Source organism: Polypterus senegalus, chromosome 6, assembly GCF_016835505.1.
Source record: "Polypterus senegalus isolate Bchr_013 chromosome 6, ASM1683550v1, whole genome shotgun sequence".
In the NCBI taxonomy this organism is placed as follows: domain Eukaryota; kingdom Metazoa; phylum Chordata; class Cladistia; order Polypteriformes; family Polypteridae; genus Polypterus; species Polypterus senegalus.
The window spans coordinates 1,533,823-1,556,786 of NC_053159.1; the positions used below are offsets into that span (position 1 = coordinate 1,533,823).

At 50.0% G+C, this 22,964-nt stretch overlaps 1 protein-coding gene across 2 annotated transcripts in view; it reads left to right on the forward strand.

The window, feature by feature from the left end:
* sema5ba (sema domain, seven thrombospondin repeats (type 1 and type 1-like), transmembrane domain (TM) and short cytoplasmic domain, (semaphorin) 5Ba) overlaps positions 1-22,964 on the forward strand; it is a 147,977-nt gene that overhangs the window by 63,031 nt on the left and 61,982 nt on the right. The window contains exons 1-2 of one of the 2 annotated variants that reach the window (XM_039755220.1): positions 16,592-16,847; positions 22,596-22,808. In XM_039755220.1, coding sequence (XP_039611154.1) covers positions 16,607-16,847; positions 22,596-22,808 — 454 coding nt within the window. In that variant the 5' untranslated portion in view covers positions 16,592-16,606. Of the gene's footprint in view, positions 1-16,591; positions 16,848-22,595; positions 22,809-22,964 lie in introns of those variants that run through there. The other variant, XM_039755222.1, reaches the window with a different exon arrangement.

The window sequence follows — 22,964 nt, forward strand, 5'->3', positions numbered from 1 at the left end:
CTCTTTTGCAGAACTGCCCAGGCACAAACATGCTTGGCGTCGTCAGGTGGATCACCTGTTCTGGAGTGCAGTTGGCATGGCTGCTGGCGTGGTGTGCATGTGTTTGATTGGCCGCCATTAAGCATGAGAGGGCACCCCAAGTCGCAGTGGCATAGCATATAAATAAATTCCCTGAGGGTTGGGCTGTCCTTCCACTCGCTGCCATAAGAGATGCAGAGTCAGGCTGTTGCTCGTTCTCCGGGTCTTTTCAGTTATTTTTTAACGTTTTCCACACGTAGGGCGGGTTACATTTCATTTGATTCCGTGTTCATTTGGGTTGGTGCTGCTGCCAGACAGATGCAGTGTTTTGGGTTCAGGCTTGGTGCCCGAGTGGCATCCATGTGGACTTCTCTGGGCACATCCCAAGCAGGCTCACTTTAGACTCATTGGATTCATTCATGTCTCTGAGCCCTTCGCGCCCAGTGCCACTGAGGCAGACCCTGGCCCCTCACAACCCTGAGTTGGATTTACTAAGTGGTTTATTTATTCATATTTTTTCTTTTCTGGCTGTCTGCCCTGATGATGCCAGGCTTACCTCAGCGGCTGCCATTGCTGGGCACTTTCGCACAAGCGGCAGGTTGTCAAGGTGGGCGACGCCATCTTAATTGGGGACTTGTCATCCGGACGTTCTTAGGTTTCAACAGTCTGGGCTCGTGTCCTGCCCTGCAGTCTGCCAGGGTACTCATTCCCGTTGTGTTTCATTCCTCTGCCACCAAACCAACTCCCTTCTAGGTAAACAGATTCACCTCGCCACAATGTCGGACTATGCGAGTTTTTGTAATCGAGGTCAGCATGATAGACGCTATATAGAAGGTGCCCTGACTTCATTCATTCATTCATTCTCTCCTAGCCGCCCGTTTAATTGAAGGTCGGACGTGCGCCTGTGCCAGGAGATGCCGACCGAGCCTCATCTCTGATGAGCTCTGGGAAATGACTGATAAGAGTCATTAATGGCAGCTTAAGGAAAGCCGCTCTTGACCCGCAAAGACTGGAAATAAAGTCAGCTCAAGGGTACGTATTCATTTCACAGCTCAGCCTAATGTCGCCTTTGTCATTTTTATCTGGGTATAACTTTTGATAAGATCAAGAGGACCGGCGCTTTTCAGAAATGTAATGATGAGCGGCGCGCTGAGAGGATTAAAGACGGAGTCAGGCGGAGGGCGCAGCGATGGCACAGTGATGGCACGCTGGAGGAGTGAGCCGCTCGGCCCGTCCGCTTTGGGGGGGGTTTGGGTATGCAGAGGAGACACCATGTCGACACCATTCAGGCACACCGGGACACGTCTGGAGTGACGTTTGTGTCAAAATGTGACACGCCATTGTAAAACGCTAGAAGGACAGCAGTAACTACGGTGGCTGCGGTGTATGAGGGGTCAGACCTTTAAGTGGAGTTGACCGGTGGGTCAGGTGGTCCTCTTCAGATCAAGGAGCGACTCCGTCCCACCTGTAATGTTTTGTCCTCCATGACTCCTTGTATGCTGATCTGCTCGCCTTCTTTTTCTTTCACCTTTCAAATGCTACTGGGCTATGAACTTGGGGTCCCTAAGTACGATATGTCCACTCGGTGGGGGATGGGGGGGGGACTGTCAAACTACACGGGATCTCTGGAAATGAAAGATTTAATGCTCTTCTGGGAGAGAAAAGTTTCTTAAAAAATAAAAGCAACCATAACAAAAGATATAAAGTGCAACGAAACCAGAGCCCCGAACGAGAGACGATAATCATGATCGAGAGGACAACAGTACACGAATCTGCGAATAGCAAATCATTAATCAAGTCAGGCTCTGCACTCATAGAGAGAGGGGTTAGGAGCCCACCCTGATACGGCGCATTGCCACACCCAGCACATGATCAGGATCCCAGACTAGGACCCCAAATGCAGCCAGAAGGAATGACACAGTGGGAGGTTTTTATGGTGGCCGGAGTGCCAGTTCTGCCACCAACCCCCAGGTTTTTCGGCCTACTTGCAGGGCGGGATGCAGCTTAACGTCACACCCAGGACGGGGCAGTTGCAGGTTAAGCGCCTTCCTTGCTCAAGGGCCCAACAGAGTAGAGTCACTTCTGGCGTTTACAGGATTTGACCCGGCCACCTTCCCATTGCCAGTGCAGATCCCCAGCCTCAGAGTCGCCGTTGCACTTATAGCCATCCTTTTATCCCCTCACGTCGATTACGCATGGTTCACGACCTCAGAGGCCACACCCCTAGAAACACTGGACGCGAACCTAGTGATGGAAATAAACACTGGCGGTAACACTTCATGACAGTGTTGCCTGAAAGGCCAGCCCAAAGCAAACAGAAATCCGGTAAGAGTGGTCCAAAAAACTGAGCATCAGGGTCACAGATCCAGGAAATCACAAAAATCCACCCTGGGTCTGTAAAACTCACCAAAACCACAAAGCGCATTCAATGAACTGCAAGGGACTGTGGGCTCTGCTGAGCCTTTAGAGGGTCAGGGCAGTCATTTGATGGTGATGGGCCTCTTGGGGGTCAACCCCAAAGATATGTAGCCACATATGAACTAAATGATCAAAAATGAACAAAGCGGACGTAAAAGAAGAATGCGAGTCCCAGTCAGAAGGAACGCTGGCCGAAACATAACAGCGTGGCTTTTACTGGGCAGAAAAAAAAACTGAGTGGTCCTTATGTGCTCATTTTAATGCTGGGTGATCACCTTTAAGCACCGTCCCTGTACTGGGCATTTGAGACTGGACATGTGTGCACACAGCCATGGGTATGGAGGACACTGCAGGGCCGATTGGTCGACCCCATGACAGCAAGCAAGCCCTGGGTTTGTTTATGGCTGTTTATGATTACAATGCTTGTTGCCAGTCATGTGTGTGATGCCATCACTCCGATGGTAGTAACACTTTTAGGGCGGGTTGAGAATGGATATCAGGGGCAGAGGGCGAAAGAAAGCTGCAAGTGTTGTTAAAACTCACCGTTACGTTACAGGTAGACCCCTCTTTGCTCGGAGGACTGTTAGACTTGTTGACTTGACGTGGAAACCCGGCGTGTGTGCTTGAGTGGCGTAGAGTGGAGTAGAGTAAGTGTAACCGACTGCAATCTGCTTTTCCCTGCGTTGTGTAAATGATCGTCACGTAGGCACGTTGGGTTAAAACACAAGCTTTTATTTTCCTCTTCCAGTAAATCTTTGCAAAACAAAAGGAAAGAAATAGACAGAGCGTCACATACACGTCTTCTTCCCTCTGCCTATTAAATAATAATTTAAATCGATTATAAATTATTAACACAAAGTAAATGAAAAAAAAAAAAAATATCGGGAAAGAAACTGAAACCACAACCTACCTCTACAGCGTCCACCGCGCTTCTAGCGTTAGAGACAAAAACGTGGTGCATGCAGGTTGTGTGGTGTGACGCTAATTAACGCTCGTGCTGCAACAGATCATATTGTTGGTATACTATAAACTATTTACAGGGATCAACACTTTTGGGGACGTTCATAACAAAAAAATAAATAAAATTATAGATCACATTATACACTTTGCTACATAAGCAACGTCTAGAATGGCATCGACATCGGGCGAGAGAGCGAAGCAAATGCACAAAGCATATTATTTCATTCTTTTTTGCGTATTATTGCTGAATCGGACTCTGACATGGCGAACTCCGATTTTGATACAAGTGGTCTGGAGATCGAAAACGAAAGCCATGCGCCTGGATCAGCTGACCGGTCCCCAGCTGATCGTAGTGATGGACACGCTGACGCGCCAACAAAAACGTTCGTCCCTGGGAGGACAACACAGACATTGATCTGTGGGAGACAAGCTGGCCACCGGACTTCACCAAACGCCGCGGCCTGCTGGTGGGCTCTACGGAGTAGCAGCCTGTCGACTACTTCAAGCGCCTTTCAGCGTATGAGTGACGGGACAAACACGTATGTAATAATTATGTGAATAGGCCTCCTGGAACAGAAAACAGAGTGACATTTGTCATTAATAAGTATTTCATGCTGATTTATGCGTGAAAACATTGCTTTGTGCGCGTTCTCGAAAAATATTCATCCCCGGGACAAAAGGAAGTCAAATAATTAGCCCTAAGAGTTAATATGGCGGCGCAGAACCTTAGGTGTCCCCGTTTACATCGACAGTTTGTGTGGTTTTGTTAGGCCAATCATAACTCTTTGGCTTTGTGTTTGGACCCCTGACTCCTTTGCTGGTATTATGGCCCCCTTCTGCAATGATGCGGCTGATTCTTCATTATCTGGTTTGGTGTCCTTGTCACACTTGCCCTGCTAGTCCTTGATGTTCTTGTCAGCTCTGCCCCCTGCTGGACACCTCACCTAATACTCTTTGGGTTCCTCTGCCCATAAGATGCCTTTGTTTGTTGTATTACCCTGCCCTGAGTGCCCATTTCTTTTAGGCCCTCGTCCCATATGGGACCCCTTTGAAGCCTACTGGCGGAGGGGCACATGTGGCCGCCATCTAAGAGCTCCTCTGTCACATATGTCCACCTCGTGCATTAGAAGAGGCTGTTGGACACCATAAAGCCACCCATCTTGTCCGTCCGTAGAGCCGAGCTCTTCACTGTCACGGTACCCGAGGTGACTGAGAGGTCACAGCATGAACAGGACGTGGAGCAGGACAGAGCAGGATTGCTGCTCGCTCATCCGCACGATGATATCAGTCAGGCCGATGGAGGCCCATTCAAAGAAGGTTCTGCATGTTAATGCTGGCTTTTCAAAAAAGATAAGGATGAATCCCGCGTCCGTCACGGGCGTCACCTTCACATCCGTAGTCTCCATCGGTGAAGGACAGCGGCTCGTTGTGTGGGAACTGTCATGTTGTAGTCGTGATGCCAACGCTTTTGCTTCTATTTCTCGGATTGTTTTTGCACATTTCAGTTTAGAATTTGTTTGCCTCGGATAGCTAAGCTGCTTTTTCATTATTTTCTGCTCTTTTCAACGTCTTCTTCAATCAACACATCCTCCTTTATAAAGCCAGGGGTTCATGGCGGTCCTCCCCCTGTTCTTGCACTTTGAGAGTGACGGCTGCACCTCCTCTGGGTTGGCTGCTGGGATGTCCTGGGTGTGTTTGAAGGCCACCTTGTTGTGATGCAATCTTAAAAATGGCCAAAGAGTCGGGAGAAGCAGATGTCAATCGGGTACAAAAGAGGAGGAACAAGTCCTGGAGGGAGTGCCAGCCCATTACTGGGCACATTAACACTCAGCCCAGTGCTTCCAATGCAGCCAGAGAGGATGCCAGTCTCACCAAGTGACTACAATAAACAGTGAGATGTACCTTTGTCATCATTCTATTTGAACCCGGGTTGGACCACAAGCTCCCTACCTGAGGGTGTCGGTCATAAGACAATGTGAATGGGCATGGCAGAAATATCTCGATGTTGGTAAACTCCAAACCACTTGGCCATTCAAGGTTTTACTTTCACGGCTGACTTAATCCAGTTGAAGGGTAGAAAGAAAGAGAAGTGTGAGGTGCCAAGAAAGGAATAAAACCTGGATGGGATGGTAGACGGTAACAGGACACCTCGCGTCACACTGACGTCAAACAGACAGCTGATTCATCCCTTGGTTTAATTGTCACAGCCGGCTTGGTCCAGGCAGAGGCGTCTATTGGGCACATGAGAGGAACACATCCTGGAGGGGGCACCGGACCATCACAGGACACAAAGTGTAGCCTCATAGGGGATAAACCCTGCAGGGGATGCCAGTCTGTGTCAGGGCGCTCTTGATCCTTCTGGCATGTATTCGCTTAGCTCAATTTCAGGGAGCTCTGCCCACGTACTGTTCCTGCCTCATGCCCAATGCTTGCTGGGATTGGCTCCAGCTTACCTGCGGTCTTGTCTCGGGATTAGCTATCTTGGGAGGTGGATGGATGGATAAGTCTGTGTATGAAGCAGAGAGAGCATGCAAGTGGCACACAGACAAAGAACCCAGTCAGTATGCCACTGTGCCACCCAGTCTCAGTCCCTGGCACCATTTGGGTCACGTTGAATTTCTCCTTCTGCCTTTTGCGTCGCTGCATGATGAGGTGAGCCTGCCTGGTCCAGGCCAACACAAGGTGCCCGATGTTCACGTAACTTGCCAGTATCCGGCAGTGAAATGAGAAAATTTGTGGTGGTCATCCATCAAGTGCCCTGCGTTATGCCCGTGTCTCCTTCCTCGAAACGAGCGACGATGGCGCAGCCTTCTATGCATTATTTAGGATGCAATTACAGTCCTTAGCCAAGTTCATTGATTGATTTTAGAGACGCAGAATCCTCCCTCTAAGTGAGAAGTTCAGAATTGTAATCAGTGTGGCCGCTCCATTAATGCATTCAGCACTCATCGCTTGCCAATCACGTTATGCCAAAGCCAAGAAATCAACTGGCATCCCATCCGGGTCTCCCCTGGCACCCTAAAACTGGCCAGACAGCTGCTTTTTAAATTCGAGTCCGTGGGGTTGGCCCATCTTTCCTGTTCTAGCCAGCTGGTAGATGTGGGATTTTGGCGTTGTGTGCCACTTTTATTTCCTCAATGGATGCCACCGCACCAGGAACCTAAGCAGTGGTCATAAATGAGTACAAGCGCGGGGGCTTAGATGGTGGATATTAAAGAAGTAAGCAAATGGTGGCACTCCCTGTCGGGCCTGATAGACATGGCATGGATAAGATGGCGAGGGCAGTGGATGAGCAGGCATCACAGTTCAATGTGTGTTGGCAGTGAGGGACCTGGGCGAGCCGTGAGCCTGAATGCCTTAACGTGTTCTGGAATGTTCTAGAGTTTCAAATGAAGCTGAAGACACTGACTGTCCATCCGTCCGTTTTCTAAACCTGTTTTGTCATTAATGTCACATACAGCTGCTCCGTCACCGTCTCCCTAATGTAACCCACCTTCTGAGGCTCAGCGGAGGTGCATGTGCAGGAAAGTCGCTATAAAAAAAGCAGCTGACTTGCCGTTGGCCTTGTTAACAGTAGATGGCGCTCTTGTGGCGGCCCTGAGCCCAGAATCGAGCTTCACGTTTGTACAGTGGAGCCTGGCGGGTGACGTGCATCGCGCAGCAGATTCAATGAGCTCTCTGGGGTCCTACGCTTTGTACGGCATAACATCTGCCTGCCATGCCAGGGTGCCCTTTGGGGGCCATGATTTCAGTTTTCTGAGCTCTGTCACCTGAAATGGTTCCCTCTGAGTCACAAAGGTGATGAGTGAATATCAGGGTTGTAGCTTTATATAGTGCCTTTCAGTCGTGCCCCCCGTCCCAAGGTGTGTGTGTTCTTCTGAAGAGGCCTGCAAGGCAAGTGGTCAGGGATGAAGGCTGAGGATGTTGTTTTGTTGTCATTTGATACAGTGCCCACCCCAAGGTGCCGTATAGGTGCCACGTTGGCAGTTCTTTTATTTCACGTGTTTAGTGATGAAGAGTGAAGATTGCAGTTTTTGTGATTTCAGGTGCTGTCTGCCATCCCAAGCTGCTCTTCTGGGGTAGTGTGTGTGTTCTTCTGCCCTGTGAGTCCGGCCTGGTGAACTGATTTCCTCGGGGTTACAACGGTGAAGGCTGGGCATTAGTGTGGTCCCTTTCAGTAGTGCCCACCATCCTGAGGTACAGGTACACTTTGAACCCTGCCAGGTGAACTGATTTCTTGCAGTTACATAAGTGGACAGTGATGAAGACTGAATATAACAACAGCAACATTTATTTCTGTAGCACATTTTCATACACACAGTAGCTCAAAGTGCTTTACAAAATGAAGAATAGAAAAATAAAAGACACAGCAACATTAATCAACATAGAATACGAGTGAGGTCCGATGGCCAGGGTGGACAGAAAAAACAAAAAAAAAAACTCCAGACGGCTGGAGAAATAAAAAAAAAAATCTGCAGGGATTCCAGACCATGAGACCACCGGCCCAGTCCCCTCTGGATATAGCGCCTTTCAGTAGTGCCCACCATTGCGTACAGGAGTTGTGTTTGCATTCTTCTGCCCTGGGAGTCCAGCCAGGTGAACTGATGTTCTCGGGGTTACACAAGTCCGTGATGAAGACTGGCACCTCTTAATAGTGCCCACTCCAGCGTGTGTGGCGCAGGTGCCATGTTTGCCATTTTCTGTTTCTCTTTGCCCTGCCAGGTGAAGACTGACTATTGTGTGTCGTAGCTTTTATACAGGTCAGGTGTGCTTTATGTGCTCTGTCAGGATTCCCTCAGGGTTACAACAGTGAAGGCTGGGTATTAGTGTGGCCCCTTTATATAGCGCCTTTCAGTATAGCCCGCCATCCTGGGGTACAGGTACACTGTTTGTATTCGTCTGCTTTTTGAGCCCTGCCAGCTCATCAACTCATTTCCTTGGACTTTCACGATTCGTCAGTGATGAAGACTTTTTTTATATGTAGAGCCCACCCCTGGTCCTGTACCGGTGTCACGCCTGCAGTTTTCCTGCTGCCCTGAGCTCTGCCAGGTGACGTGATTCCCTCAGGGTCTCACTCTTTTTCTTGAGTCACTTCACAATATAGCGCCATTCCAAGGTTCTGTGCCCTTGTTTTGCACTTTTCAGCCATGAGGGGGTTGTTTATAGTGCCTTTCAGCAGGTGCTGCGCAGGTTCAACACACTTGCTTCCAGACTGCTACCCTGGGCACACCGGTGGGTGAAGCGATGGTTCAGTTGTCATGGGGTGGCAAGTCAGTGGAGGAGATTTGTGTTGTTCAGTCGTGACCAGGAGGGGGTGACGTGGCCTCAATGAGGTGAATTGGCTCCTCAGCTGCTCTTTCTGGTGTGTTGGTGACATGTTAGGGGTGGGTGACACGGGGGCACAGGGATTATCCACCCTTCTGGGTTCAAATCTCATGTGTGGGTATTGTCTGTGCTTTGTTTCCATGTTCCCTCCTGACTGTTTTTTTCCAGTATGCCAAGGATGTGTATGTCAGGTTGATGGGCGACACTAATGTGGCACAGCCAGTGTATGAGTGAGCTCTCTGACGAGCTGGCACCCTCTCCAGCATTGGTGCCTGCCTTCCACCCAGTGCTGCCATGAATTGGTTTAAGTGGGGTGAGAATGCTGTGGGCAATGCCTGGGCCCATCAGCATGGCAAGGTGGCACTCTGTGCCTTTAGGGCTAAACAATCATCTCTGCCTTTACCAGTGTACTGGGGTCTTCTGTCTTTTTTGGGGGTCTTTCATTTTCAGTTTTGGAATTTTTGATGAAGGTAGGGAGGCAGCTGGGCACACAGATTCATGGAGTGAAATATGTCACTCTAGTGGGGTCGGGATGGTCTTATTTTTTTTCAATACATTATGGTGTCCTTGGTGCCCGGCCCCAGAAGAACTGGGCACAGCTTGATACTTGAGTGGCAGCTAATTGGGCGGAGCTACACCCTTGAGTGACAGGGATGGGCAACCTCTGGCCAGCTTTGGGAGGAGTTGAGAAAGGGGGCGGAGACTCATTACGTAACGGTGCATGAGGCATTTCGTCTACTTAAGATGCTGTGACAGACAGGGGGCGCTGTCGTCCCCTTGAACCCTCGGATCAGACGCCACACACCAGATAAAAGTCCAATGATTTCATTTATTAGGACAATACAGTGCACAAAGCACCCTGCACTCCACAATACTCATACACAATACACTACTAATAATCAATACAATAATCAATCCTCCTACTCCCAGACGTGTTGTTTCCTTCCTCCCAACTCAGCTCGTCGTCTGGGATTTCCCAGAGTCCTTTATAGTCCATGACCCAGAAGTGCTTCTGAGCCCTCAGTCCACATGATTACCCAGCACTTCCGGGTCAGGTAAAAACTCCTCTTCTTCAACCCGGAAGCACGTCATTTCCTCTGTCCATGTGACTGGAACGTACTTCCGGGTTGTAGGGAAAATACAAATCTCTGGTTCTCCCTGCAGCATCCCCTGGCGGCCCCGACATTATCCAGCAGGGCTGTATAGGAAAACTCCACTGTCCATGATGCACTGCTGGAATTCGGGGCACCTCCATGCTGCAAGAAGGACTCCATCTGGCGGCCTGGGGTATTGGCTGGGATGAATGTCCGGCCATAGTCCACAATGCTCCTATTCTAACGTGTTCACTTATTGGACATGCCACAGAGACTGAGGGTTCAACCAACACCTGAGCACGATTGGGGCAGATGAGTTACAGAGTATCTGACGTCAGAGGTGTATGGTGTCTGCGCTGCCCCCTACTGTTCCCAAATGCAGGGACGGGTCTCATTAAGTGCTAACAGTCTGTCATCTGCCCCGCCACACACTTGGATTTATATGCTACATTCGGGTGACCCCCCCGGCCCACGTCACGTTGTGATCAAGTACAGAGCAGCGCTGCGCCCAACCTGAGCTGCAGGTCCTCGTGCGAGTGTCATTGTCATTCTGTTACAATTGTAAGGCGGCCGCACAAACGCCAGCAACAACAACGACGATGGTTGTGCGTCCAAATGTGGGAATTCAAAAGAAGTTCGGAGTGGGATTTACGGCTCGGCCCCAGGAGGCGCGGCGGTCTCGCTTCTACCAGCGCAGATGGATGTTGATGAGGGGACCAAAAGCACTTCAGCAGTAAATAATCTCCGAGTTATTTGTTTCTTCTCCTGTCCATTCGCATTTGCACGTCTTGAGGATTTTCTTCTTTTTTTTAATTGAGCCTTTTAAATTGTTATGAGTCACTCGGCACTTTGGAACGATTTCCATAATTCCTCAAATGAGCGCCGATCAGTTAAGATAAAAAAAAAAAAAAAGTGTGGCGAATGGTGGAAATGTCACCGGCGCCACCACCTGTGCGCGGACGTGGACGAACATGCCAGGCTGCTGCCTTCCGCTCCTTCTCAGATGCCATCTCGACACGTCGGCCTCCTGCTGCGCCCGATGAGCCCGAGTCCCTGGCACAGTCCCTAGAATTGCACTCTGTTTGAAGAACAGGAGGACCCTACAGCACAAAACCTCACAGGAGCGAGGGCTGCCCCCCAAGAGGGTGGTCTGTGTGTGGCACGCTGGCACACTGGACCAGAGTGTAAATGATGAGGCTACCGACTTGCAGTATGTCCGTATGTAAAGAAAGAGGCTCATGCAAATGATTGGATGTGCGTAACGGGCATAGGGAAAGGCGCTATATGACAATTCATCCAGAAAGGCGCTGTATAAAATACAAGGCTTTCATTTTGCACCGTGATCTTTTATTTGAGTGACCCAGCACATGCATCGTGAAGGCTTTAGAGTATGCCCGCCAGTGTGACCCACTTAAGCAGCCGTCTCCTGTGCCCTCTTGCCAGCTCTTGTTGGCCAAACTCTCTGGCACCTACCCTGTGGTTTCCTGGGGGTGAAGATCGAATTTTACTGCTGTAGCTTTATATAGTGCCTTTCAATGGTGTCCACCATCCCAAGGTGCCACACAGGTGAGCCATTTGCATTCTCCTACCTGTGTGAGCCGTGCCAGGTGGGCCGCTTTCCTCGGCATTACACAGGCAGTCAGTGATGAAGGCTGAATATGCAGTTTGGTGACTATGTGGCATCTTTCAATAGTGCCCACCCTAAGAGAGTTTTCTTCACTGTGAGTTCTGCCAGCTGCGCTACACTGGTGAAGACTGAATATTAGCGTTGTAGCTTTATATAGCGCCTTTCAGTAGAGTTCACCATCTCAAGGGGCTCTCTGGGTATCCTGCTCTACCCTGTGAGCCCTGCCAGGCCTCTCTGGCACCTCTAGTGTCTCCCTTCTGCAGTCCTGTCTCTGCCTTTTGCCATTCTGGGTCACCAGCGCCCCCTATCTGCCCACCCTGACATCTCTTACTCCTGCTGCCCTTTTTGGGTGACCTTGCCACACAGAGTCTAGTGCAGCAGCGCCCCTCTCCATCTTTCCTGCTTATCGTTTTGCTGGGGCACCATGGTAGCCCTCCTAGTGACCCCTGACTTACTACACTGGCACATGCAGGGCTCTCTTACCCTTGCAGTGATGCCCCGGCTTTATGTACTTCTGGAGTACCTTGCCATACACATTTTAATGCCCCCTGTGCTCTCATATTGATGTGTACAGGATTGGTCTTATTCATCACCATACTGGCACTTCCTAAAGACCCTTATGCCTACACTGGCATGAGCAGGATGGCTCTGTTTGCCATATGTGGTACCCTTCTCTCTCTTTCTCTGGTCTGGATGACCTTTCCCCTGGCACACTACTGAGACAGTGCCAGGTTACACCTTTGTAAGTGTGCTAGTGTGATGCCACCCACTCTAATGTGCCGGTTAAGTGATGTCAGCTATTTGTTTAGGCTGGGGGGGAGGAGGGGGGCTGCTGCATGATTTACAAAGGCTGGCATTAATATAATAGGAAAAGCAGCAAAGTGGAATAAAAGTGTACCAGTGCCAGCGGGCAATTCAGTGTCACGAGTGAAAAGGGCTTACAATTTCTATAAATCCCGTGGGCGCCATGTCTGCGTTGTTAGGCGGGCCGCTTCGCCCTTCTAATGGCGTCGTCTGTTTGCACACATCTCCCTTTGAGCTGCCAGCTCGAGTCTTTGTTATTGGGTAGCGTTAATTGGCGGTCGCCCCTCCAGCGACTTGCTGGACCCTTTGTTGTGGAGAGATGATGGGAGCAGGCCAGCGGAACACAACAAAAAAACAAAAAGCAAAAGGGACCCCCGGACACAGCAACCTGAAGAGATCATATCAGAGTGGCCTTCTGTTTTAGGGTGGGCTGCGTGGCTCTGGGGCTTCGTTTGTCATTTCTGATTGACTGGGTCTGAGCAGGAGGGGTAGAGATGGTGCCCTACTTGACGAATATAGCGCCTCCGTCGTCTGCTCGGGGTCATGGGGGGGGGGATTGATGTCTTTTCAAGGACCTCGTCGATGCCGAGGGGCACACATCTCGTTCACAAGGCTGGAACTAGGCCATCCCACCTGGCACCAGACTTCCCTCATTGGCATGCGCAGGACTGCTCCTCATTTTTTCTTACAGTCGTGCCCCTGCATACTGCCATGCCACACAGAGTAATGCCCTTTAGTGATCCGGTCTTGTCCTTTTTCAACTGTATTGCCCCTGCCTACTGCCACGCCATTCAAATTCCTGCTCCCAGTTATTCCTGTTCTCCCACACTGGCATGTGAAGAGACTGCCTCTTCCCTTTCTAGCTTTGATGTCTTTGCTTACTGACGTGCCATACACACTGCTACCCCAAAGTAACCCCAGTCTTCCTACACTGGCACATGTAAGATTCCTCTTCTTCATTCTTTCCTGCAGTGATGCCCCGGTCTGCTGCCATGCCACACACATTAGCCACCCCATTGACACTTGCTTTCCCATGCTGGCATCCACTGGACTACCCGTCTGTCTTCCCTGCTAACTGCCATGCCATCCACACATTAGCACCCCCTAGTTGACTCCACTGGCTGCCTTTTCTGCAGTGATGCCCCTGCCTACTGCCATGCCATACACACATTAGTCAACTCCAGTCTTTCCACACTGGAATGTAGAGGATGGCATCTTTTGCCAGTGTGGTGCCTGTCCCCTGCCCAGAAGAGATGCCAGGCTGGAGTGGGCCATCCTTGCTGAAGCAGTGGAGCAGGTGGTCTTCACATAGACGAGACTTGGTGTCCTCATGCTGTCCCGTCCACATTAATAAGTGGTGGGGGGAGGGTTGATGAATACTGGATCTTCCTCAGCTGAATCATCATCTTCATGTGAATTCCCCCATTTCTGCCCAGCCATTCCTCCTCCTTCTTCCAGATATTGGCAGACTGGTAATCCACTGCTGCCACCTGCTGGTTGGAGGTTCTCCCCAGCTGCTTTACTTGTTTTAGGCCACTCCCACACTTGGCCCCGCCCTATTGATGCTCACCTGCACGTTTCCTCACAGGTCAGAATTGCAGTAATAAGGAAGTGACATCAGCAGTTGCATCTTGGCTCCTTCGTTTCCTTTGTGTTCTCCCAGACGTCGCCCCCGTCGATGGACCCTCGGTTTTGTTGTTCCAATGCCTCGTCGCTCTCATATTATGCAAATGAAGCTGTGTTCGTTCTTAAATGTTAATTATGAGCAGATTTATGCCTTAGAGCTCCTCATTTAAGAGACAAAAACAACTTGCTGTTCGAGTCCTTCAGGAGAGAAGTACCAATTAGCAGCTCTGCTCTAATGGAAAAACGCACATGGAGAGGCTGGCGCGGGACACTCAATGGTGGGCATCAGTCTGCCATGGCCAGTCTGCGGAGGGGTCTTTCACGTACATATTTGTGCAGTATGTCTTCTGGCAGGTGATTTCCTAGCTCAGGGTCACATTTTTATAGCGTCTTTCGTCACTCAAAGGCACTTTGCGGGTGTTTTAGCCGGGTGTAGAGTCGGCTGGCCATGCAGGGGGTCTGTGGCAGGGTTTGAACCCGTGTGCTTGTTGTTCTATATAGTGCCTTAGAGGGCACACGTCATGAGAGTACTGCTCTGTCCTTACTTGTACAATGTGAGCAGTGACAGTATGCGCTGTGTGGCACAGAGCGTTGGTGGCAGGAGTGTCACCCACCCTGTGTAGTGCCTTTCACCCCCGAGCATCGACCTAAGGCCCTTCCATAGTTATACTATGAGAGTGAGTGATGGTGACTGCACCTGTGACCTGTGGGTTTATATAGCGCCTTTCAGTGCTCGGCTTATGCACAGGTTGATGCATTTGTTGAGCTGTGAAATAACAGGCAAGTAACTGGGTGGGGGGGAGTCTGAATGTCTGATCCTGATAGTTTATATAGTGAGCACCATCTGATGGCAATGCCACCTCATCCTCATTTCTACAGCATAAGCCATGGAAGGTGAAGTGGCACATATGAGCGCACCTCCATCACTCAACTGGGAAGTAAAAGGATTGGCTCAGGGTGAAACACACAGTCAACAATGACATCTGTTATGTTATATAGTGCCTTACAATGCTAAATATCAGTGCAGAAATGCAGCAGTTTATACGGTGGCTCACGTATCTGGAGCACAGGGCCATGAAACAGCACCTGTGGGCCACAGCAGGAATTAGGGGCGGAGACTCTGATGTTGAATATAGCGCCTTACAGCGAGTCACTTAAATACAAATGCTGTTCAGCTCTCCCTTCTACAGCGGGAGGAGTTGAAGGTGAAGTGATGCACGTCAAGGGGTTTCCTTCTTTGTTCAAGGAGGTGAAGCGACCCTCTCAGAATCAGACAGGGAGCCCATGATGGAGACTGCACCTGTGACTTGTCACTTTTTATAGTGCCTTTCAGTACTAAATATCTGTGTATAGTTTAAACTCTGGTTCTTGTATCTGCAGAGCTGGAGCACAAGTCCATGAAGTAACACACGTTAGGCTGGAGGCGGAATGTTCTCTTATATGGCGCCTTATAGTGAACACCAACTGAGGCCACTTATCAGGAATGTCATTTCACTCCTAGTGAGGGGTGATTAGCCATATTGGAAGGTGAAGTGACTTGCCGATGACGGAGATGGCACCTGTGACCTTCATACCGAATGTCACCCAAAGGCACTTTACAGGTATCTGCAGAGCTGGTCACCATACGTGGCTGCATGCAGAGTTAGTGGTGGAGACAGAATCTCTGACTTGACCTTATATAGTGCCTTTCAATGCTAAATATCAGCATAGGGACAGTTTATACACCTACACACATCATGTACCTGCAGAGCTGGAGCACAAGTCTCTGAAGGAGGCGTTAGTGGCGGCGGTGTCTGAATCTCTGATCTTGTTCTTTTATATAGCGCCTTCGAGTGAGCACCATCTGAGGTCACGTGTCCTCATTTTTACTGAGTGAGGAGCTGAAATGGCGCCGGTCAAGGCGATCCCCTCTTGTTTTGGAAGGTGAGATGACCCACGTGACCTGTCCTGTTATATAGTGCCCTTCCGCGCCAGAGACGGTCTCTATGCAGTTTACCGATGTCGTGCACACGCGTATCACAGGTAAGTGACGCGGCACACTTGGTATCACACGAGGCGACGCGAATTCGGGCTGGTTCGGACTTGTCATGTTTGTAGTGTCTTTAATGAGTGAGCACCACTGGGAGAGCAGCGTGCCCGTCCAGCGCCATTGTGGTCACATTAGTTACGCTGGTAGGTGAGGTGACCTGCTCTGAGCCCTGTGGCGAGTTACGAATGGGCACTGAACTGGGCGCTTGGCTGCTCGGCCACGTTGTCTTGTTAAGTGAGCCCCCCTTTCACGCCAGCTGATGCCCTGCCCGTTTTCCCGTTAATGCGTCCATTTGCCGTTTGCTGATGTGCGCGGTGTTCATTTCTAGGACCGCTGTGCTAATGTGCCACTCGCTCCGTCACTGAAGTGGCGCTCAGTGGAGTTTTGTCGGTCGGCGCACATTTTCTTCCCGGTGCCGTTTATCTACTTTTTCACCTTTTCGTCTGAGTACTCAGAGCAGATCTGCACAGCAATTTTCTCTGAAAGGGGGTCTTTTAATGAGCCTTTTAGTGGGTTGGGGGGGCTTTAACGTTAGCCGGATTGTCGAGCCTGAACCATTGAAGCTAATTATGTACGGTAAGTGAATGAGGGGTTACCGGGGGTGCAAAGGGATGGGCCGTCCGAGTTATAGAAGATGACGGGAAAACAAAAACAAGAAAGTTAACGGTCATTAGCGAAGTGTCTTTGAGGAGACGGGCAGGGGGGATGGGGGCGAGGCCAGGGTGCAGAGAGAGAGAGAGAGAGATTCTGAGCCCCCCATCCTCCCCTCCTTCTACTAACACAGGATTAGGGGAGGGGATTTTTTTTTTACTGCCGTGGGCCTTTTTAGGAATCTCTCGATTGCTTCCTAGCAGTGGAGGCGCACAGCCAGCCAAACAGCCAGTGGAGGGACACGCGCGCTCTCGATGTCCGAGGGACCAGAGCGACTTCCGGATATGTCGTGCAGGTAAGCAGAACAAGCTCGGCTTTTTACTCTCCGTCAACAGAAGCTGGAAATAAAACACAAATAAATAAGAAATTCTTGGACTTGTGTGCACGGACTCCAGAAGGGCAGCTCTCGATCGCTCTGCTCTGCTTGTGACTGCCGCTCCACCGGGGGTCGGGCTGTCCGGCGGGGATGCGTTGCGCCCCACTTTAGTTCGGGTTTTTGAAGCGCACGAGTCAGTCGCAGGGTCCGTGCGCTTAATTCCACCTGGAATAGCAGATGACATTCTTGTGCGCGGCGGCGCCTGGTCAGTTGCAAAGACCGAATTGTTGCAGCGATTGCATTTAAAAAAAACAAACATCAAAATCTGCTGGGCGTGCGTAATGAGCCCGTAAATGACCGCCAGAAATGGCCGCTTATGGCAGAAATCACCTTGACGAGGACCCAGCCCCATCTACCCCCGGGTCACATTTTTCATTACAAAAATAAATGCAAGTCAACCTCGGGGTCCTGGAAAGAAGCGCCGATCCCGCGATTGACGTGCGCGCGCGCTCTCCGCACCTTTGTGCTTTAATCAGACTTTAATTGGCTGCCATTTGCAAGAAGTCCTAATGAGGCGCATTCCTTTGGGTCTTAAGAGAACAGACGGGCGCATCCCCTGCGGGATTGGAGCTTTTAAAAGCGCGCCTTCGGTTGCCATGGGGCGAAACAAAAAAAAGTTAGGACGCCTCCCGGCTGGGACCGTGGCTGGTGACAATGACGTGACGTGAGGTTCAAACGTCTCTCCGGGGTCAGGATCATCCCACCCAAACAGCCACCTGGATGAGACACGCGAGACCATTAAAGGCATCTTTCAAACTTTGTGAAGGGCTCCAGTGGCGCTGAGTTTGGCGCTGCAGTCCGTCCAGAGCCGATGATTCGCTCGCTTTGCGCTGCCTGTATGCCCCCAACTCCCCGTGTCTGTGTTGTTAGGCTCCCAGTGCTTGGTGACATTGGCTCCACGACCCTGCTCTGGATAAGCGGGTTTGGAAGATGGATGCTCTTCCGATTAGCACTCCTGCTTGCCAGTTGTCAAATTTACAAACGGGGGATCGAGTGTTGTGTATACACACCCTAATAATAATAATAATTTTATTTATATAACGCAATGGTGTTCATACAGGTTTTCTATGAAAGGCACTATATACATGTAAAGGATGGCAGGTTCATTTTCTGTGTAGGCTCACTGTTCTGCTGGTCTCTTTGTACAATGTGATGAAAAATTGTAGATTACTGATCTAGAAAATGTCCAAATGGCAGGCACTGTAGAAAGGCGCTATATACAAGGCACTATATTCAGTTATTAGGGTGCAAGTTTAAACCCCTCCACTTACTAGCTCTGTCCCCATAAGCTCATCACCATAAGTAGAAATGCCACTAACAGCTGGAATGGTGTACACTATATAAAGGCTCTATATTCAAGTGAAGACTCAAACCCCTCCACTTACTAACGTTGTCACCTTAAACCTCCCACCATATGCTAGAGCCAGCCTTGTGGAAGTGCAGCTGACAGTTGTGTTGGTGTTCCCTGTGGCCCGGTGCCATATAAAAGGCACTATACAGGGTGCTAGGTCATTATGTGGCTTGCGGTGTCACCCGGAGTGACTCTCTCTTTCCATCTGCCAGAGTGGCTCATGTTCTACTAATATGGAGTCAATGCTGTCCTCTCTCTGCTGCTACTGGGAGTTGTGTTTTACTATGGAAAGGCACTATATACAATTGTGTGGTTTTCTTTTTGTCGCCCCCACAATACTTTTTATCTGCTCAAAATGCTGAAAGTTACAATCCATTGTATTTCATACCTGTGGCTTGTCATTGGCTGTAGAAAGGCGCTATATACTGTTGTTGGGACAGAAGTTGAATGTCCACTTTGACTGTCTGTGTGACCCTGTGCTTTGCCACCTCATTTCTCGACTCTCACATTACATGTGTATGAGTAGAACTTGTGAAGTATCTGCTCAGCTGTGTGGAACAGTGTTGATAACAGAAAGGCGCTATATCCGATGATTGGGTGTCGCGTGCAGGTCATAAATGTCTTTTCTGTGTGGCCCCAAGTTGTTGCTGCTTCTTCCTCTGTTCACTTTGTATAAATACAACATCAGTGAGTTTTGTCTACACAGTTCCCCAGGATGGTGTTTTAGTAAAGAAAGGCGCTATATAAAGTTACAAGTTGGCAAGTTCAGTCTTCAGCACTGAAGAGCTCGGAGGACCTGAGGGTGGCCTTTCATCAGCCTGGAATCGACTGACTTTGGTTCTGTCTGTTGGTGTCGTTGCTCTGGTGGTCACTCTGAACTGGCATGGTGTGTGCCCGTTAATGGACTGGAGTTATTTTACTGTCTTGAACCAAGAGCTGCTGCTGGGATGTGCTCTGTGATTCCATTGGGCAATAAATGAATGAACGAATGTCGTGTCTCCTTTTCTAGCAGCCATTCCACCTGCACTTCACACCTCGTCATCTACCTGAAGCTAAGCACGTTTGTGCCCGACCAGCACTTGAATGGCAGACTAACCAGTAAAACTCCAGCAGGGGGCGCTTACCCTGTGCAGATCCCATTGCAGTGACAGGGACACTGGGCTGTAAAAATTGTTGTCCTCATAAACCGGGGTCCTGACCCTCTGGCTGCCCTGTCATCCCTTCACCCTCTAATAGTTAACGTGTGGTGGGTGTACTGGCCAAAGAATGGCTGCTTCACAACATTCAGGGGGCTGCTGCACGTTGGTGGTGGCTGAAGTGGCTCCCCACTGTCTATGTAAAGCGTCTCGAGGGTCTTGAAAAGCGCTATATAAATGTAACTGTCTCTCTGATAAGGATCAGCTGAAACAACGTGATGGATGTGAAGAAACATTTACTGCTGGGGGCATTGCCAGGGCACAGTGAGGAGGGGCAGTCACCTGCACTTGTATCTGAAGAATATATTTAGGAGTAATGGGGGTCACTTTATGGTGGTCTAGTTGTAGTGCCATCGCAGTAAGGAGACCCATCCTGGTCCTCCCTGTGTGTGTGTCATCTGCGTGTGCTCCCCGAGACCATGTTGGTTTCTGCCGCCTGCTCAGATTTCCTCTCGCAGTCCAAAGACATGCGGGTGAGGTGGGCTGGCGATGCTCAACTGAGCCTGGCGTGTGTGTGTTCAGTCTGTCCAGGTGGTGTTCTTGCCTTGTGCCCAATTCTTGCTGTGACAGACTCAGACTGGATAAGCAAATCTGGAAGATGGACAGATAGACGGGGAGGCTTGGCAGCACTACTGCCTTCCAGCTCTGGGCACATGGGTTGAAATGCCAGTCAGAATGCCATCTGTGTGGAGTTTGTATGTTCTCCATGTGTCCCCATGAGGCGTCTCCTGTCTCCTCTCACACCACAGAGATGTGCAGTTTGGCTAACTGAGGGTTCAGATTTGCTGAGTGTAAGCGGCTGATGTGGACTGGCACATTGTTTCTTACCCGGTACTACCCAGTATCAGGGGCACAGAAAGCTGTTTTGAGGAGGTATACAAGATTTCATTTTGGGCCCCCATTCTGCATGCATTTTATAAAGCAAATAACAGCAGGTACTGACATGGGCACAGACATTGGCACTGGCCAGAATTAACAGACTAGACCCGAAGGTAATAAATAATCCAGCAATAATCATCATCATCATCGTCATCATCAAACTGGCATAGCATCAGAGATGCCGATGTTTGAAAGTAATGTCTGCTTGTCCCACCCGATGGATTGTTCACTGGCTCAGCAGACTTGATTGACACAAAGGCCCCCCCCCGTTATCTCTCTCTCTCACTCTGTGCCTCTCAATTTTTTTTTTTGCCATCCTTACCAGTAGCCACATAAATGGGATGCAGGTGGGCACCGGAAAGGCCAGCTGCTCACAAAAGACTGATGCTAGATTTGCAGAAAGGCAGAGGATAGCAAAATAAGAGACCGTCACACCCATGGTGGTCCATCTTCTGTAGGGCATGAAGTTTTGAATCGCCCTTGGCACATTCCACCACAGTGTGCTAGGGGGCGCTACTGAATCAGTTGTGTTTTTATTACGTTGTCATTGTTCGGTTGTGTGTAAAGTTCTGGATACTCTCGATGCACAAGACAAACCTTTTGGGGTCCGGTCAGCCATCAGCAGGCCAACTGGCTGCTCAGCCCCCTTTATGGACAACAATGATGGGTTATTTGTTACTGACCTGTGCTGCAGTGATGCCATCCCTCTACAGGGTCACCCGGGTGAGGGCACAAGCCATTAAGTGCCAGCAACTCTGATGGCTTCAATGACAGTTGGGGTAAAAACATGAAGGTGGGGGCCGAAAGGGCAGTTCTGGCAGGAGTAACGTCTTTGGCTTCAATGGAAATGATGGCAGACATGTTGGTACCTGCTCAGTCAGCCTGGCCTATGGAGAATGTGGAGTGAGAAGATGGATGAAGTGGCTGGAATGCGAGGAGTAACGTGGCCAAACCCGGGGGATTCCCATTGTGTTTTTTGCTCCGCCCTTTTCAGTGCCTTTTTAAATTGAAATCCCGCTCAGAGAGGCCAAGCGTTGGTCATTTGGGCAGAGCAGGCAGTGGACCTCACGGTTTGAATTCCTGTCACCTCTGCCTGGGCACATTTAGGCAGACACATGGAAAGAAACCGATTGGACTGCTTCTTGGGATAGGACTGTCATGGAAAGGTGCTATATAGCATTATGGGGTGGTGACTCACTGTGTCAACTCAGGGCTTCTCAAGCCTATAAATAGGGGAGCAAGTGTAGTGGATGCACACAGCGGCCTGGGCTTGGTGTTCCCAAAGGTTCTCCTTAAAAGGCACTATATAGAGTTAGAAGATGAGCCTGCCATCCTGTATGGAGGCTCACTGCTGAGCCACCAGCCCGCTCCTTCTACAACTGTAGTGCAGCAAACGTGAGAGCGGGCTCACTGGAGAGAAGTGCTCTGTAAAAGGCACTATATTCAGTCCTTAGGGTGCCACTTCACACTCCTCCACACTAGAGAGAGCACTGTGGAAATGCAACCGACAATTGGAATGGCGTCCACTGTAGAAAGGCGCTATATAAAAGGCACTATATAGGATTACAGTGTAGCCACCTCTGCCCATGATCATCTTGCTGTGTGACCCCGAGTGAGTCTCTTCATCTGCTTGACCTCACATTGTAGAATTGTATGGAAGTCTGAAAGGCGCTATATTCATTTGTAGTTTTCCATCATTTAGTGAGTGTGCCCTTTTGTATTTTACACCTGTGGCTCCTGAGGGTGGTGTTCACTGTTGAAAGGCACTATACAGTATAGTGCTGTTGGGGGCAGAGGTTGAAAGCCCACTCCTGACCCTGTGTGTGCCCCCCACCTGTCAGAGCTCCCATCACACACCTATGAGTTCAAATCTGCCCAGCTGCATGGGATGGTGCTGACAACAGAAAGGCGCTCTATAGGAGGTCATGTGTTGGTTTTCTTCGTGTGACCCCAAGTTGTCGCTTCTCCTTTTGGGGTTTGCCTTCTAGACGATTCATCTGCGGAGTTCCCTGGAGTCGTGTATAAGTGTGCAGCTTTAGTCTCCAGCACCGAATGGTTTCTTAAGCCATGAGTGGGGCATTTTCTCTGCCTGGAGCCAATTCAGTTTTGGTCTGTGCAGCTCCTGTGAGTGGTTCCTTGCCACCTAAAGGCGCTATATAGAAAGGAGAATGTGGTTGCCTGTTATCTCCTGGGATTTCTGGCCACCTCCTAATATCTGTGTGCGCCTTCTGTGTTTTGCAGGTGTCTCTCCAAGGCCTTCCTTGGCAGCTAGTCGACCGGACGGCCCGTTCACCATGGTAGTGTCTCAGCCACACGCCACCTTCAGGTCTGCTCTCCCTGGGCTCCTCCTTTTCCTGACACTTCGCCTCTGCTCGTCTCAGAATTCCTTTGCCCCTGAGGACAGGCCGCAGGATTTGTGTTCTAGAAGAGAGCACCCCACCGTCTCCTTTGATGGTAAGTAGGGGGCCCTGTGACTGCCAAGGCACTGGTGGGCATTGACATTCTGATTTGGTTTGGTTCCATCGAGAAGGCAGACTGGAGCACGGTGGGCGGGGTTGGTGGGCGGCTAAACTGTCAATGATTTTAGACTTTGGCAAATCACAGAGCAGG